This window comes from Hetaerina americana, unplaced genomic scaffold (genome assembly GCF_022747635.1).
Source record: "Hetaerina americana unplaced genomic scaffold, ioHetAmer1.1.p SCAF_4, whole genome shotgun sequence".
In the NCBI taxonomy this organism is placed as follows: Eukaryota; Metazoa; Arthropoda; class Insecta; order Odonata; family Calopterygidae; genus Hetaerina; species Hetaerina americana.
In genome coordinates this window covers 80545476-80563769 of record NW_027286985.1, presented here as the reverse complement: position 1 = coordinate 80563769, position 18294 = coordinate 80545476, and the positions used below count along the sequence as shown (strand labels likewise).

The window sequence follows — 18294 nt, the reverse complement described above, 5'->3', positions numbered from 1 at the left end:
TATCTAAATGATATACTTATATGCTCAGTGGGTAATAAAACATAATTATTATTATTTCCTTCTTGCATGTTTCTTCTGATATAATGCAGTATTAAGTTTAGCATTTACTGTGGTTCAGTATTGGCCTAGGGTTACCAGATATTTTTCATGGCAAAATATCAATAGGGTGAATTCAGGGATCCAAAAATCACAAAATATCAGTCATCTCTAAAAAAATGAAAGCTAGATTTTAGTTAAGTTTCTAGTTTTTTCCAATTTGAAATTATCTCATCTGGATATACCAACAAAGACAAAACACTGAAATTCATCATTCAATTACAAGTACAAAAGTACACACTGGGTATCCTGAGAAAAATATGGGACTGCATGATTAACAAATTTACAACTAAATTCCCTGATAGTATGTTGAGTGTGTAATTAAAGTAGAATGTAGCACACTGTATAGTGTTGTTTTTTATGATAGCAGAATAAATTGGTGTTTGAGCCCAGGCTAGTTTATTATTGTTCTAATATTTTATAGTGAGTTTCACCATAATTCGAATTATATCCAATAGATTCATCTTTGCTTAGAAAGGAAATTGTGTAAATAAAATCAACCATTATTTAGTACCGTTAATTTGACAATTAGCTAGTGAATGCTTTTAGTCTGTGCTACAATCATATGGCATTATTTTACACCACATTTGTCCCTATACTTCAAAATCGATGCTATATGACTTACTATGTGTTTCGGGAAAACTTTTTACAGAATCTAATGAGGCTTACATAGAACTTTTCAACCATTCATCCCTGTTTTTATTCCCTATTTTATCAAATATTTTCAATTTCATATTACATAATGTTATTACAGATATTTGTAACAAGCAACAGCAATAGTACAATCAAAATGAGCCTTCAGCTAGGATGCAGTTTTATTTGTATATTGTGAGGTGTATCCGAAAAGTATCTGACCTGCATTTTTTTCTCATTTTTTTGATTATGAGGGTGTTGTGCACTATAAATTTGCTCCAAGAGGTCAGATGATCAACACAGAATATTACATTGAAGTTCTGAAAAGATTGTGCGATGCCATGAGAAGAAAACGACCACCTCCTGGTCAAGTGGTGACTGGCTTCTTCACCACAATAATGTGCCAGTGCATTCATCGAACCTTATGCAGCAATTTTTGGTGAAACACAAGACTGTACAGCTTTGCCAGCCTCTGTACAGTCCTGACCTAGCTCTCTGCAACTTTTGGATGTTCCCAAAATTGAAAATGACACTCAAAGGAAAGCGATTTGATGACATCGAGATAATTCAGAGTAATGCGATGCACGAGCTGAAGGCTATTCCAAAATCTGAATTCAAGGACTGCTTTAAGATGTGGTAGCACCACTGGGAGTATTTGGTTCAATCAAATGGGGGCTACTTTGAAGGATGCCATTGCCCAGATGACAAAGATTAGCACCAATGTGGAGATGTGAATGCATGTCATATAGTTTTTGGACATAACTCGTGTATTGAACAGAAACATATGAAAAAAAGGGCATCTTTTTCTTTTAAATATTAACAATTTCATTTCTTATTTGGCAGAATAAATTACAGATATACCTTAGTATAGAAAAAAAATCATCACAGTAATCGAGCCAAAGGTTGGATTTGATAGGTGAAGATAGAACTATCTGAACTAAGCTCTGAAGTATGTGACATGCATTTTTTCAGGGTAGTAGAGCCATTACCTTTTTTTCTGTGCCATTATTCTGTTTTATATAGTGTTCGAATAGCCAGAAAATTGCATTAAATGGATATCTGATGGTTGCCAAAAGCATTATTAGGAATTTGAACCCAAAACTCTGTGGTCAGTGACCTCAAACTTCAACTACTGGGCTATTGTGCTCTCTGTATATTAAATGGGATACATATATGAATTGAAATTGAGATGGATTCATTTTTTAATCAACTCTTTTTTCCAGGCATTGTTTGGTGTACTCACGGGTGCAATGAACATGGGTCAAGCATCTCCATACCTTGAGGCATTTTCAATTGCTCGTGGAGCTGCAGCAACTGTTTATGCAGTGATTGATCGAGTTCCAAAGATAGATTCCCTTTCAGATTCTGGTGCCACTCTTTCAACAGTAATAGGAGCTATCTCTTTTGAGGGAGTCCGTTTCAGCTATCCATCACGGCCTGATGTTAAAGTAAGGCACACTATATCGTTTCTCATGTTTCATTCCCAATTATTATATACCTATTAGTAATTTTTGGCATTGTGATGCTAGGGAATCTTAATTATTTTTCTTTGGTAAATTTTTTTGTGTAGAGTTGTTCATAACTGAGACAACAATGTTAATTTTCTAAAAAATGTAATTTAATAGGTTGATGAAATTTATACCTTAGTCACTTGAATTGACACAGCTTCTCCTGAGGGAATGCTTATCCCAAAACGATAGAGCAATACACAAGCCATTCTCAATTTATGATATTTTAGTGCCCATGTACAAGATTTTTGGCCCACTACAGAAGAATATACATTATCAACTAACAGACAATTTATATAATATTTTAACAATTTGAGAATTACAAAATGCAATAATCATTTGACCAGACTAGGATTCTAACTAGGATCCCATGAATTGAGTTAATAACATTAAAGTTAATTTATTGTTACAATTTTGGGGACAAATATTTTTTATCAATGGTATTCAAATAGAACAATCAGGCAACTTAGTTCATAAACAGATTGAACTACCTTATTAATTCTGCTTCTTTAACATGTAAAGTATCTTCATGTTTATTTAGGAATACTATAAATGGATGCAAACTCAAATATGTACCTTCGATGAAAAGCAAAACAATAAGATAGAGTGAGTGACCATGTGCTTCCTTCTTTCTAATTCTGAATTTGGAGTTTTCCATTTCTCTTCTATGTTATCTGTTATTTAATCTGTCATTCATGGTTTTCTTGTAATGTCTATTTTAGCTGTTCCTATTGTTTCATTTTCAGCTCTGATGCTTCAATCTTTCTTATTCCTTACCAGTCTCATGCCCTCACTCACAAATATTTCCACTGCCTCCTGGTAATTCTTCCTTTTGCTCTGGTTAACAGTTCTACATTCCATCTTATACCACATGGTCCCTGTTTTATCCTCTTAAATCTTATATTACACTTTATTATCTTTCAATTCTGATCTGAAACTTTATTATCTCCTGGAAACTGTGCAAATTAATTATCTGTAGTATTCCTAAATTTTGTGTAATCATAAAAAAATATAACTGATATATGTATGAGTCCCAGAGCATTTTTCAATATGCCTATGTCTATTATGGTATTTGAGTGAAGTGTTCAACGCGATTAAATCATTTCTCTGATGGATCTCTATTGCTTCTTCCATACAGTTATTCCTTGTTCTTAACCTGCAGTTCCATACCTCTCTTACATCTATCTCTCCTTTATTGTGTATCCAAATCCCCCAACACCAGCAAATGTTAAGTATCTTATTTACCAAACAATTCTCTTAATAACTTCTATAATAATATAGTATCACATTTATTCAGTTAAATAATATGGAGGATCCTTTCTATAAAACTAAATATGCTAAAAATCTACCTAAATATATTCTAATTATCACTAAGTATGTACTTATTACCTTCTACACATCTTCTTACAGATCCTTCAAGGCTTGAACTTCAAGATCAATAGAGGAGAAACAGTGGCATTGGTTGGTCATTCGGGGTGTGGGAAATCTACGTGTATCCAGCTCATTCAAAGATTTTATGATCCTCTTCAAGGCACTGTGAGTAAAGTAATACATTTTTTGATCAAATATTTTAAATTGATGTGATAGCCAAATCTTACAAGAAAATTTAGGGAGTAAAAAAAAAAAGGCACTTCGATTTCTAAAAGAAATCATGGATGTGATCCACATATAATACTTCTCATTGCATTGTTTATTTGCTTATTTTATTGAATTTTAGATCGATAATCAATCATCTGTTTACCATTCACCACGTTCAAGCATTTTTCCAATCCTATGATCTTGTATAATTTGGATGATTAGAACTTTGTTTGGACATTATTCATTTGATCCAATCCTGCGCATTTCAAATTACTGTTAATTTTTAATGTGACTTATATTGTTTATATATTCACATCTTAAGCATTATTAACATTGTGTTAAGGTATCAGTGCAATGCTCATTTGAGTATTAGTGATATTTTGATGTTTTTTCTGTATTTATTACTATCTAACCAAATATTTAATTAATGAAAACATTCTATTCCTCCTGTAAATTTAGCTACCAACTTTTCTTCTGATTTATATGCATGGTCTTATATTTAAAACCTTGCATACAAAATGTCAAAAAACCTAATTATACAAAACTTTGACTGGAGAAAATTGATATTTATATAGAAATAAAGAAAAATAGTGAATTTTAATAGTATTTGTATTTCTTTCCACATAAGTATAGATTCATATAAATTGAGACACATGATACCAGAGCTTAAATGAGAACCCTTATAGAAAGAAACTTCTGAGTAATTCCAAAATGCAGTCAAAATGGATGCATTAGATACTAATGACATAGTGGATACATGAGGTGATGGGATGCTGAAATGGTAGCAGAGGGGAGATTGCTGGAAAAGTGGGATAAGAAGAAAAATATAGGTACTTCGAATGGAATTAAGGGAGTTAGAAATTATGCAGTACTTGAATGAGTTCTTGTAAAATGTAGTATGAGGTTAATTTATTTCAAGGTAGTCTGGGCTTATGGGTAATTCACGGGGTCAAGGTCCATCACAATCCTGTTCTAAGCTGGTAGTTACTGCTATTAATAATGAGGGGGCACTCATTGAAGTAGAGGTTTTGAAAGCATAATTAAAACAGCAGATATTTATACAAAATTTCACCCAATAACCAAATGCTCAATTTGTAAGAATGCCTAATTATTGTGCATACCATAACTAAGGACAAACAAGGAATTAATGATATTCTTCCTTATTTCCTGATATGTAAATACTCATTGTAACTAGTTAAGGGATTTCCATACTATGAAAGATTTTGTTAGTGTTTGAAGAAGCATAGAGGAAATTATTTTGGAAAATATTAAATGCAAGGAATAAGAAAATGTATTGATTCTTAAAAAAATTCAAATAAAGTTACCTATTTTAGTTTTGATGCACCTGATTTTGAATGTCCCTAGACCAGATTGTTAAATTTTACAGGAACTTGTAAAATCCTCATGAGCCAAAGATTTTTAATTTTTTTACAGTTTATATAGGCACTTTCAGTCCCAAACTAAATCATTAAAGATGATTAATATAATACTGGACTACGTTTAGCTCTTTACAATTCAAGTAAAAATCTGCAACTTTGCCACAAATGTTCATAACTTTCATAATGGTATGCTATGCAGAGTTTGAAGCATCCTGATCGGTAGCATCATGAGCATGACAGCTAAGGCTTGAAAACTAGAGTGTTATCATTTTGTGTTTCATTAAAATGAAATTTTTCCCTCTAGAGAAGCTAACTTGGAGTGGAAAAAATCCAATTATATTTATGTTGTATTAGAAAACATTCTTAGATACCACAAAATGTTTCATATTTATAATAGTAAAGAAACAATGTCTCTGTTCAACATCGGTTTTCTTTTGCTTACCCAATGAATTTGTTCATTTATCATGTAGTAATGGCTTTTATTTCAATTTAAAGGTACGTATGGATGGGATTGACATAAAGTCACTGAACGTGGGCTGGCTTCGGAATCAAATTGGTGTAGTTGGACAAGAACCAGTATTATTCGGAGCAAGTATTGCAGATAACATCCGATATGGTAAAGAATGTGTAACACAAGAAGAAATAGAGTATGCTGCAAAGGAAGCCAACGCCCATGACTTCATCATGAAACTTCCACAGGTTAATAAGGATTAATTGTTAGTCACAATGAGAAATATTGCAAGTTGAGTGGATATTTTGAAGGTTTCCATTGAATCTATGCATAAATTTTTTGTATTTTAGAGATATCACACTTTAGTGGGTGAGCGTGGAGCTCAGCTCTCTGGAGGACAAAAGCAGAGAATAGCCATAGCACGGGCCTTAGTAAGGAAACCAGTCATATTACTTCTAGATGAGGCTACATCAGCATTAGATACTGCCAGTGAGGCCATGGTACAGGCTGCACTGGATAAGGTGGGTTCATGTCCAACTTTGGCTACAAATACAGGTTTATGGCTTTGTTAGTGTATGGTAGAACAGTTTATGTGGTTTCATGTGGTTTCATGTGCATTTTTCCATATGAGGCATTACTAGAAAAGCTAGACTAATTTTGTCATTCCAACAGCAATGCTCAAAAGTGGTTGTTTTAATAATTGTTATTGTATCAGGTGCACTAAAGTAGCTTGTAATATAAGTAGTGATGTAAATCTAAAAATAGACAACTTTGTTGTTTACATTATGATTTAAGGAATTTTTCTTTCCATGCTATATGTCTTGTTTGGAATGTAAGGAATGTGGTGTGACCAACCAAAGACCTCATCACAATATGCATGAAGAGTGAATAAATCCGTGTTTTTCAGGCAAGCAAGGGACGAACTACAGTGATTGTAGCTCATCGATTGTCTACTATACGTGGTGCAGATAAAATACTTGTACTCTCAGCAGGTGTTGTGGTTGAGGAAGGAACACATGAGCAACTTATGTCCATGAGAGGGCACTATTATCATCTGGTAACGGCTCAACTAGAGGGATTGCAAGACTCATCTCAGAGGAATCAAGGTAACTTTTCATTTTTTTGCAATCAGAACCTAGTTCTATACCTCTTGAACTTTTCCTGCATTTTGATGCAAAATTCCTTTCAAGAACTAACCATTATTAAACATCCACTCCATTAATTCTGTCCTCTTTGTGAAAGCGTCTTTGCCTAATTCATTCTACCCGCTCTAGTTTGTGACCTATTTTAATTAAGAGGTAACTATTCTCTTTCCGGAAAATTGCATAAACATTGTTTTGTTGACACAGATTCTCATGCCATACCTATTGCACCAACTTATCAATGTACTCAGCAGTGTTTGAAACTCCTCGGCTGACTGGGGAACATACGCATGATCATTTGCAAACCTAACTAATTTTATGAAATCCTTACTAACATTTAATATATGCCCTAAGGAAATGATTTCAGTCCCTACTCATAATTTTGATTAAATTCCTGAACATATTCAATTGCCAAACAGCTAAAAAGGACAACCGTGTTAAGCTATCATTTTATTGTAATTCTTGCAGAAAAGTGCATTTTTGAGGTTATTTCAAACTTGGTTGCTTAGGTTGCTTTTCACTGCGGTGAAACCCGAGAATGCAGAATCCTTATTTCAAACCTGATTATCAAATTTGATTTCCAAACTTGCCCTTATGCTGTTCCCATTTTTGCAAAATTAAAATTTTTAAATTATTTCTGTATAAAACACCATTGATGCGTAAAAAATTTCCTTGTCCTGACATTCATTTCTTAATGACTGGATATCTTTTAGGGACAAACCTGCCTTATCCTCTCAATTCTAGAGTTTTCCTCAGCAATGCATTAGATGTATTTTGCCTTCCCTCTTTCCGCTGTCATATCCCCAATCTCACCTTAAACAAGGTAATGCTTTCATCACTCAGCTAGGAAGATCAATTCAATATTTTGTCCAATGAAAATACCATTGTAAGAGAGAAGTTTACCCTTTTTACATCCAGCACACCATCAGGATTCGCAGAAAAAATGGTCACGATTAAGTGGTTAAGGCAATCAAGGTCTAGCAATGAAAGGCAATGTCTGTACTTGAATGCAAATCAATGAGAAATTATTGTAGGACTGCTGGCTTATGATATTAGGAAGTCACCATTCTCATTAATCTCCAGATATTCATGCTTAAACCCAGATACAGATGATCATCTCATCCAATGAGGATGCCCTGCAATAGAACAGACTTGAGACAGCTTCCTTGGATCACCATTTCTGGCACCCCAAGTAATTGGAGTGATTACCATAAGAATTGATCCTACCCTAGGTTAAGCTATATCTTTCATGCAGAGTTAGTGGCAGATTTCTGCTTATGTTTGATGATTCAAAGAGGCCTCAAGGGTTTTATAGTTGATTATTTGATGCAAAGACTTAAGCTCTGACAGCTAACATCTTCTTAATTACTGCATTTAAGTAATTGTTGCAATTGAAAATTATGCATGAATTTTATCTTTTAAGTAGTGGAGGAATTGAAAGCTGTGGATCAAGGTAATCTGGTTGATTCAGTAAGAAGACAGAGTGACTTATCCCTGAAAAATGCTGACCATGATCATCGATCCATCAGAGGAAGTGTTCAAATGCAGTGGCCTACTAAGCCCATGCCAAAGACTGTAAGACTGTATTTTATCTATAAATATTTTGGCCGATTTCAAGAATGGAAGTAAATTTAAGCTAAAAGTAACTTCTCTGATAACAAATCTTTTTAAACTGATGTTACACGAGTGTTTTGGATATGAATTTACACACTTAAACCTGGAGTAACAATGTGAGGTAACTTGGTAATCTTGTAACTTAAAAATTAAAACATTCTGTATTGGGCATGGAATCTGGACAGTTACTTTGCTTTAATGAGAATTAATATAATTAAGCATTATTGTACAAAATAAATGAAAGGCAAAAAGAAAATTGAGAGCAGTTACCATTTGGGAACCGCTATAGGTTAAAGATTATCTACATATAAAACTAATATGCCAAATAACTAAAGGATAACTGAAGTTTAAAAACAAAACAATTTATCTTTTCACTAAAGTTTTTATTAGGAACAACTAGTTTCAATACATCAACATCATTTGTACCTGAGAATGACACTGATGCATTGAAACTAGTCGTACCTAATAAAAAATTTGGTGGAAAGATACTTTATTTTATTTTTTTACTTCAGTGATAATGGATATCCACAAAGTTAAGCCTGAATACATTGAATATACCTAAAGGGTACCCTGTTTTATAGTTTTAAAAGGTAAATTCGTTTGTAATTTGTGTGAAAATAAAATTATAGGGGACATTATAACAATATTCAAATGTCTATTCAAAATGTGGGGTAATTTTCAAAATGGTATTTTGGTTTACCGATGACTGAAAACAGTTTATCTTCCCATAGACACTTTAGTTAATCTTATTAAACTCATATTGTGTTACAAGTTTTGCAATATGTTTTTAAGCTACTTAAATAAATCTTACCACTTTCTGACGTGACTTGCTCAACTTGCCTGCTCCCCAACCATTTGGCAAACCCCACCACCTAGTAAACTGACTGACTGACGGACAGTTGACTGATTTTAACTTAATACAATTCTTTGGTCAAGAAATGTGGTTTTTGTCACAATGGTGGCATACACATATTTTCTACACTAACCAAATACGAACTTACTTCTAGGATGAGGAAGAATTTGAAGAGGCGCCATTGGGCAGGATACTTTCCATGAATAGTCCAGAATGGGCACTAATTATTTCTGGCAGCATAGGAGCTATCCTTGTTGGTTGCAGTATGCCAACTTTTGCTGTCCTTTTTGGGGATTTGTATGGGGTAAGTTCTTCAACATTTTGTGATTCACTGTCTTCTACCCTCCTCTTTTGAAAAAATTATAAAACTAGATGGATCAAGAAGTTTTATCATATTTTTGTTTCATCGTGAACACTTTGACCTCAGAATAACTTAATATGTAAGTAACTTTCCATATGAAATTTCAGAACACTAATTCAATCCATGCAAAAAAAATATGAAGGTTGAGTGCAACTTCTAGAAAAGGAGAAGAAATTTGAAATTGACCCTTTAAATGTGGGTTGTTTTGTAAATGTCAACTGGAAGAATTTGATTTTCAGCATGAGATTGAATTCATACGTTGCATCATTGTGCAACTCATTAATACAATCAGGGCTATTGACGAATTATGACTAGTCAATTGCTTGAATTCAATTACCCTAAAAATCTACTTTTACTGTTGGAAAAATTTTGTTATTCAGGTCATTCATAGTAGCATTTAATGTCAATAATTTTTACTATCCACAGGTTTTGTCATTGAGTGATCCAGATGAGGTTCGAAGTGAAAGTAGCATCTACTCGGTTTTCTTTCTCATCACAGGAATAGTAACTGGTGTGGCAGCTTTTCTTCAGGTAAACCATTGATGGAGTTGACAAATTGATTTTTAATTAAACATAAAATCTCTACATTGTTAAGACTAATAGGCTGGTATAGATTAATGTAGATGATTTCAAACCAGATATCCATACTAAAAAGAAAGACTCGTACTTTTCCACAGATTTTATTATATGGTACTATAATAAAATCTGTGGAAAAGTACGAGTCTTTCTTTTTAGTATGGATATTAAATACTTCCACGAAGTGAAGCCTGAAACAATAGAATATATTCAAACCAGATACATGGAGGCTTTTTCAGTATTCATATTCACCTAAGTATATGGGGATAATAGAGAATCATGATAGTATTTATTGAATGAAAAAAATAATTAACATAATCATTTCTGAAAGAATGGCTGCTTAAAAGCAAGTAAAAAGCTGAGCTTTCAAAGACATTCAATGCCAAAATTGAATTGCATGCATAAACAGGGAATAAGGTTGAAAAATATTTCTGTCATGACAGGTGAAATAAAAAATCCAGCCTTGTTTAGGGGCCCTGTTGCACCATTTGTCAAAAGCTTTTTATCCCATCTAGCTCATATGAGAAGGTTGTATGGTGTATCTCCTTAGTTTTTTCTTTGGAGAGAAAAAGTATCTTCCAGCAGGAATATTCCTGGGGCTAAGAGATCCATTGTCATTATAAGTGTAGAAAATTCTATTCAATGATGCCTGTTGAGCATTAAATCTCATGTCATAAGAACTAGAAAATGAATCCCATCTCCAGGTGGCTAGAAGACATGTTTTAGGGAGGTTTTATTATGATGCAACAATTTCAGAGTGTAAAAATCATTCGCCTTGACTGGGATTCGAACCCAGATCCCTCAATATCCGGTCGAGTGCTTTAGCCACTTAAGCTACCGAGGCGTCCTCTTAAACTTTGAAATTTTGGGGCTTTTAAAGGAACAAGATGTTGTGACGAAATACCGTACATACAATGTCACAGAATCCCAGTCAAGGCGAATGATTTTTATACTCTGAAATTGTTGCATTGAAATGCACATTAGCGGATGACTCCGTTAAAAGTTACTGTTGCGGTATCTCCCGCAGTTTCTTTGGAGGTTTTATTATGTTTATGGTGACTGTTGGTATGTATCAAAACTACTATTCTGTCCAATATAATTCAATTTACACTATATAATGTATGTGCTGATTTTCCATAAGGTTAGCAAATACATAGTTTTACAATGCAACATATTAGTCAACCATCTAAGCTGCATTATTTTGATTGGTATCATGTGTTGGATATGAATCCATGTCAACAATCTATTGTCATTATTGATCCTTCTCTGATCATTCGTTTTTTCCAGACTATGTGATTGGTTTAGCTTGCTATGTCTTGCTATTTATTTGAATATATTTTGTGCTCTCATAAAGCTATAATTTTCCCATCATAAAAATGGAAAAAATTGTACTTTCCCTTGCTAAAAATTGGAATTAAAGATTGATGTGAAACACAAGTGTGGAGAGTCTCAGTATATGTACATCCATAAATAAGTAAAAACAGGGTACACTCCCATAGCTGTAAAAAAGTGCAATAAATATGTTCACGGATGGGGTTATAAAAATAAGATTTTACAGAGTGATTTGTTGAGAAAGTTATCTCCCGAGAGAGATTAACTCAGTGTAAATCTTGGTAGGTATGCTAAAACTCACATGCTCTATGGCTTTTGGTAGAAATAATTAGTTTTACGGCAGTGACTACCACAGGACAACACTTTAGGAAAGTAATGCATGCAGCTAAGTGAGTGAGAGAGTATTTAACATTGTGCATAGGACCAATCCACCAAATTCACTGAGCCTTGTACTCTTCAGTTCTCCTAAACGATTTTTGAAAATCTTATTCCAAATGCATATGCTATGGGTAAAGGGAGCACTCACCCAGAAAAGTCAGGTACACAAACACACTATAATCACTAATGTGATTGATGTCAAACCAAAGGGAGGTGGCTTACTGATGTCATAGAATGTTACCATTTCTATAGCCCTTCCAGAATACTGAAGAGGACCAGGTTGTGGCTAATATATGCATATTTATTATCACCATCTGTATTTTAGAAATTTTCTTATGCTTTGAGGTTGTTAAAAATGATCATTAAATATCTCTAATTTTTGTGTGAAATGATAATATTTTTGAAAAATTTTAGTGCTTGAACAAATTGTATTTTTTCAAACAAATTAGGCATGATGTGGTGGAATTTGAACATAATGATGAACAAACAGGTACACTTTTCCACTAGACATTGATTTAATCCATGGCTGGTCTTGATGTACTTTATCATATTCAGGTGAAAACTTCAGTAAAAGCTGGTTTATATATCTTTTCACTGGGGGGAAGGGAAGGGAAGTATTGAGATCCTAGCCTTCTCTTTTGCATTAAATTTCTTAAATGTCATTTTTAATTGTATTTTATGTTGTATTTCGCTATTCTCTAGTAACATTCGACCTATCTTCTCTTCTTCCATTTAAGCAACATTCCCTATTTTCCTCCCTCTTCCTATTACATATTTCCCTCCCCTTCTCTCCCAGTTAAAATTTATGTAAGTCGGCACTAAACTGCAGTTTTCACCTGAAGAAGATGTAGTACATTGAATGCGGTCATGGTTTGTAACAATATCTAGTGGAAAACTGTTACTATTTGTTCATTATTTTAGTGCTTGCATTTGGTAACTTATTCTTCTTTTTTAAGAATGGCCTTTTTGTTTTTTATTTTAGATGTTTTCCTTCAACTTAGCTGGAGTGAAGTTAACTAATCGCCTAAGGCTTCTGTCGTTTGCTGCTATACTACGTCAAGAAGTGGCATGGTTTGATGATGAAAGAAACAGCGTTGGTGCTTTGTGCTCGAGATTATCAGGAGATGCTGCCAGTGTTCAAGGTGTAAGGAAAATATCATTTGCACCATTAACTATCTGTATTTGCTCTAATAAAGGATTATGAAACAGTTTTATTTTTAGAAGTTGTGAAAAAACTAAAGATTCAAGGTGGGAAATGAATGATCAAACTTTTCATGGAGGACAAATTTTTCTGTTGCATCTAGCTATGCTACACAGTAGCATCTTTACATTAGCCATTTATTTCTGGGTTAAGAGCATGAATATTAGTTTCATGTTTGGAATCCTACTAGTTTTGCAATATTCAACAGAAAAAAAAGTCAAGTTGAATTTTCATTAGCCTGAGGTTTTTTTATAAAATTCTTTTTGCAATGGCAAAATGTTGAATTAAGGTTTATGTAGTCTACTATACTTTGAAACCAGGGAGTTCAGTGCATGCTGCAAGTTGCCAACCATCTAAACAAGCAGCCTAGGCAAATTCCTATATAACTTCAAAAGTGTGCGGAGTAATAAATTACAGATGTATGACTTCCTTTTGTATCACAAAAAAATGCCTCTTCAGCATTGCCATTGCAGATTTTCTATCCAGGCAGTGGCTAGTAGCTTCTTTACAAGATATTCTGTTACTTAGGAGTCTGTCCATACCTTCAGAATTCCATCTCTTCCCTTATTTAATTCACATATAAGTTTTCTATATTTCTTCTATTCTTAGGTGATTTCCATTTGAATCTTCAAAGTGAGCCTTTTTTTTTGTTGTGCATATTATTCACTCATATATAAATTCGGGTAAATAAGTAATAAGTAATGTCTGTTAAAGTTACCTTATATTTTTTTTTCATTTTTCATGGTTTTTTTCTTTTCATTCACTCAGATAAAGGATAATATTCCATTTTTATTCAGTCTTGCAATTTCATTTTACCATTTCTTCTGTTGTATTGCTATTACATAACTTCAGTTTCTATTTTGCTATTGCTTTGTTTCATAGGTCTTTGCTTTCATGTAAAACAACCTATATAATTGCCTATTTGAGTTCACCTGATAGAGAATCAATAGGAACACATATAACAGTATGCATGCCAGATCTTCTAGTGTAGGGCTTTTATTTGTTATGAATTAATTATGGAATACGTATCGTCTAGAGTGCCATAAAATCCCATGCTCATCATGGCGTGTGCTGATTTCCTAGTTCTCAAGAAAGGTAGGAAGCATATAATTTTCGCAATTTTTTTGGATGGTCGAAGGAATTACTAAATCCGATTCTGTAGAATTAATACCTGTTGTTTTTTCATTTTTCTAATATCTTTACCAGTTAAATAATTTGAAAACAACTTTAGATGTGGGTAAAGGGTAAATATGTCTGAAGCATTTTCAGTTGCATTTGCTGTTTACTTAAGGATGATTTCTTATTTTTATTCATAACCAGGCCACAGGGAGCAGAATAGGAATAATGTTGCAAGCTTTTTCAACTTTGGTGCTTGGAATAGTTCTGTCTCTCATTTATGACTGGAAACTTGGTTTGGTGACAGCAACCTCAATACCAATAGTACTTGCTTCTGTTTACTTTGAAGGAGTTATCAATAGAGTTCAGAGTCTGAATGATAAGAAAGCTCTGGAAAGCTCAACCAAGGTGTGTATCGTCCCATAAATTGGATATAGCATATTTTGACTACCTATTTGAATGAGGTTAGTTGAAGGACTAGGTCAGGAATTAAAACTCAAACAAAAGTTAAATTACAGATTGATATTCTTAAATTAATTAGAAATAGATCTTTGTGGAATGATTTTAAACATGTTTTGCTGTTGATGGGGTCATATTACTGTTGGTAAGATAATGAGTATTTGAATGTACGTATATTTCACAGTCATTGGGAATTTCCACAGCCTGAAGCATTTTAAATATGCACAAACAACTGTAAACACAGATGCTTTACTCAGCATGTATGCGTGAATTTATGACCACCTCCTTCTAGTGACTTTATTAAAAAGAGGGTACCTACTTAAAAACAAGCCTTGCATTAAGCAAGGTAATTAGCCTCAGATTTTTAGCATTCAAATTTGAGTATCCACAATTTATTTGTTTAAGAATTAATCAATTTTTAAGCCCATAGCGAATAAAACTGCATCAATAACAAGGGAAGTATTCAGGAATGATGACAAGAGAGCAGATATTGATTCTCTGAGTGATAGCAAAAATTTACTAATTCAGAAAATGCCGTCATAACTTGCATCAGTCATGTATCTTTTGTTATTTCTCATGATAAAAGTGATGAGAGTGATATTAAAATGCTTTGAAAAAGACATGCTGTAGTTTTGATTGAGAGCTCAATGACAGTGTAAGACACTGAAAGTTTAGTCGATGGTGATGAATGTGACAGTAATATTGGAATATTCCAAAATATAAGGAAATAACAGTCAGGTCATACCTTATTTTAAAAAGCAGATGGGATAAAACATGCTCCTCCACCCAGTGTAAAACCAATCCAATATTTTAAGCTTTTCTTGTTGGAGCCTAATGGTAAATAACACTAACATACTTGTCACTTTCTTAAATTCCAACAAAACATCTCCTCAGCATAAGGTTAAATATTCAGGCATCTCACTCATATGAAAATTTTAGCTTTTACTGCACTTTTAGATTATTCTGATAGGATATGAGTATTTATCTGCAATGTTTCCTCCAGTTGGAATAGAGATAAATGAGGTGCTAAGTGGAGGATTCCAAATACACATGCACTATTTTCTCAAAAGATACACTATACTTTTAAAGCAAAGTTACTTCCTCAGCTTTAATTTTGTTCTTGGAGTGATCAGTGTTACCTTATTTATTGCAGATAGCTGTGGAAGCAATTGGAAACATAAGAACAGTTGCAAGTTTGGGACTGGAGGGCAGATTTAAGAAGGCATATGTTGAAGAACTGATTAAGCCTCATATATCAGCAAAGCAAAAGACACATTTAAGGGGCTTGGTATTTGGTCTTGGCCAGTCTGTGCCATTTATTGTCTATGCAGGCAGCATATATTATGGGGGGTACCTGATTGCTACTGAGGGCCTTCATTATAAACAGGTCATTAAGTAAGTTTTTATAACATCCCCCAAAATTAAATAGTAAGGTCATCTGGTGATTGAGGATCAGTAATAAATATCTGCCAATTAGTATTTATCAAGTTTCATTGGATGATTTATTTCTGTTAGAGCATTGCTTGCTAATATTAGTTAGGTCAGCTTACCAATCAGTTATGCATAATGCCAATTTGTTTGTTTTCGCAGAGTTTCTGAAGCACTTATATATGGCACTATGATGTTGGGGCAAGCGCTAGCCTTTGCCCCAAACTTCAACCAAGCTAAAATATCTGCAAGTAAAATTTTTGCCCTTCTAGATAGGAAACCTCAAATACCTACCCTCAATGTTAAGGCAGATCCAAAATGGGTGAGTTATGATTACTGTTAAGGAGTGTATTCCATAGAAAGATTTAGTTAGCACTGTATTTTCTGATTAAGATATGCACCCATGCTGTGACATACAAATTCTGAAAATTTCATATTGTCATATATACATATATAAACATATGAAAAGCACTGCTTTCGATCTTCCCACTTACATGTTCCTCCTCTCTTCCCCTTTCCTTATTTCCTATTGAAAAGTTAATAGCTGGGGGAAGCTCTCCTAATAACCATTGTGATATTTTAAGTGCAATTTACTTTTCATCTTTTGGGCTATTTACCAAAAAACATATAAGATACTCATGGTTCACATTTAAGGATTAGATTTGGCCTTGCATATTAATTTTTCCATTTTCCTCTATCCCTGATGCTTTTTCCATAGTGTCCACGATCCAGGCAATCCTAGAAAGAAGGGAAAATTGAATTTTGTTATTTTACCCATTAAAATTAATAATAAATTCTCTCAATATCATTACCTTCTACTAATTGCAGTGATTGCTCTTTAAAACCTCAGTAAACCTGATCTGTATTTTCTCAGAAGCCCTCCATTATTAAAAATAATTAATGAGTAGAATGGGAAATTTGAGGAGAAATACAGCACACCGCTGTTAATTAGAGCTACACATTCCTGGATTCCTTGTAGAGAAACAATGCACTATAAGTTCTGCTGAATTTAGAGCTTGATGTGATACCCACTGGCTTAATAGTTGCCTTTTTGGTGTATTGAGAGTTATGACTCTGTTAGTAGGTTGTTATACTGGAGGAAATCTTAGAACTATAAGAATGTACCGAAACCACCTATTGAGATAATTGTTGTGATATTTGCTTCTTACATAAGAACGTTAAAAATATTGATCCACATTAAATTATCTTAATGATCTCATCCAAATTAATTCCCATGTTGTTGCCTACCTCAATATTTGTAGTAACCTATATTATGTAGGAATTATAAAAGGTCATTTGATTATCTTATTTAACTGGTGAATTAAATATTCAATTGTTCCCGCCTCAACTTCGTGGAAATTCTTTTTTATTAAATGAAAAATAGAATGCATTTTTCCACTGTCCTACAGAACAGTGGACAGATAAGGATGGTGGAAAGGACAAGTAGACAATAGAATTAAGTGACAGTGGAAAGATACATTGTATTCTTCATGTAATAAATGGGTGATTTATTAATTTTTTTACAGAAAATGGAAGGGAGCATTAAGTTTTCTGGAGTTGAGTTTGAGTACCCTACCAGACCAGGAGTCAGAATTTTAAGAGGTCTAGATCTGGAAGTACTTCCTGGGAAAACTATAGCCCTAGTTGGATCAAGTGGCTGTGGAAAGTCAACCTGCATTCAACTGCTGCAAAGATTTTATGAACCAATATCAGGGACTGTGGTTGGTAATACTTTTTCTAGCAATGGTTAAGAACCAATTTTTCTTTGCACCCAACATGCGTGCAGTGCCATGTGGGTGGTACTACTCATTAATGGCTATTATAGATATAGTTGTTATTTTTTTTTAGAGCATTTACTCTTTGTATGGCCATAACTCTCCAGATTTTCCATAACACCTTAGTGATAAAACAGTTGACTCAGTTTAGTATGGTTTTGATTGGACTCAGAATTCTGAATGTACTAATAAAGAATGCGAGCAAACCAGGGTTAATTTTCTGTGGCAAGTTATTATGCATGACAAGCTATTAATGGCATATGGCAAGCTATTAATATGTGACAAAACCTTTCCTTTCTTCAGCGGTATTAAAAATATACACTATATATATACTCTTTCAGTGAATACTTCCTCAACATCTATGTTATTGAAATTTTTGCATCAATATATTAATGTCACTTTTCAGCATATTCT

General features: G+C 33.6%; 1 protein-coding gene across 3 annotated transcripts in view; it reads left to right on the top strand.

Annotated features, from left to right (window-relative positions):
- Positions 1-18294, top strand: part of LOC139691837 (multidrug resistance protein homolog 49-like) — a 62683-nt gene that overhangs the window by 39703 nt on the left and 4686 nt on the right. For 2 of the 3 annotated variants that reach the window (XM_071589743.1, XM_071589741.1), the window contains exons 10-22: positions 1953-2177; positions 3648-3773; positions 5690-5893; positions 5996-6166; positions 6553-6751; positions 8211-8362; positions 9409-9558; positions 10042-10146; positions 12884-13045; positions 14423-14626; positions 15831-16072; positions 16268-16427; positions 17632-17826. In XM_071589743.1, the coding sequence (XP_071445844.1) occupies positions 1953-2177; positions 3648-3773; positions 5690-5893; positions 5996-6166; positions 6553-6751; positions 8211-8362; positions 9409-9558; positions 10042-10146; positions 12884-13045; positions 14423-14626; positions 15831-16072; positions 16268-16427; positions 17632-17826 (2295 nt within the window). The remainder of the gene's footprint in view (positions 1-1952; positions 2178-3647; positions 3774-5689; positions 5894-5995; positions 6167-6552; positions 6752-8210; positions 8363-9408; positions 9559-10041; positions 10147-12883; positions 13046-14422; positions 14627-15830; positions 16073-16267; positions 16428-17631; positions 17827-18294) is intronic. The other variant, XM_071589742.1, reaches the window with a different exon arrangement.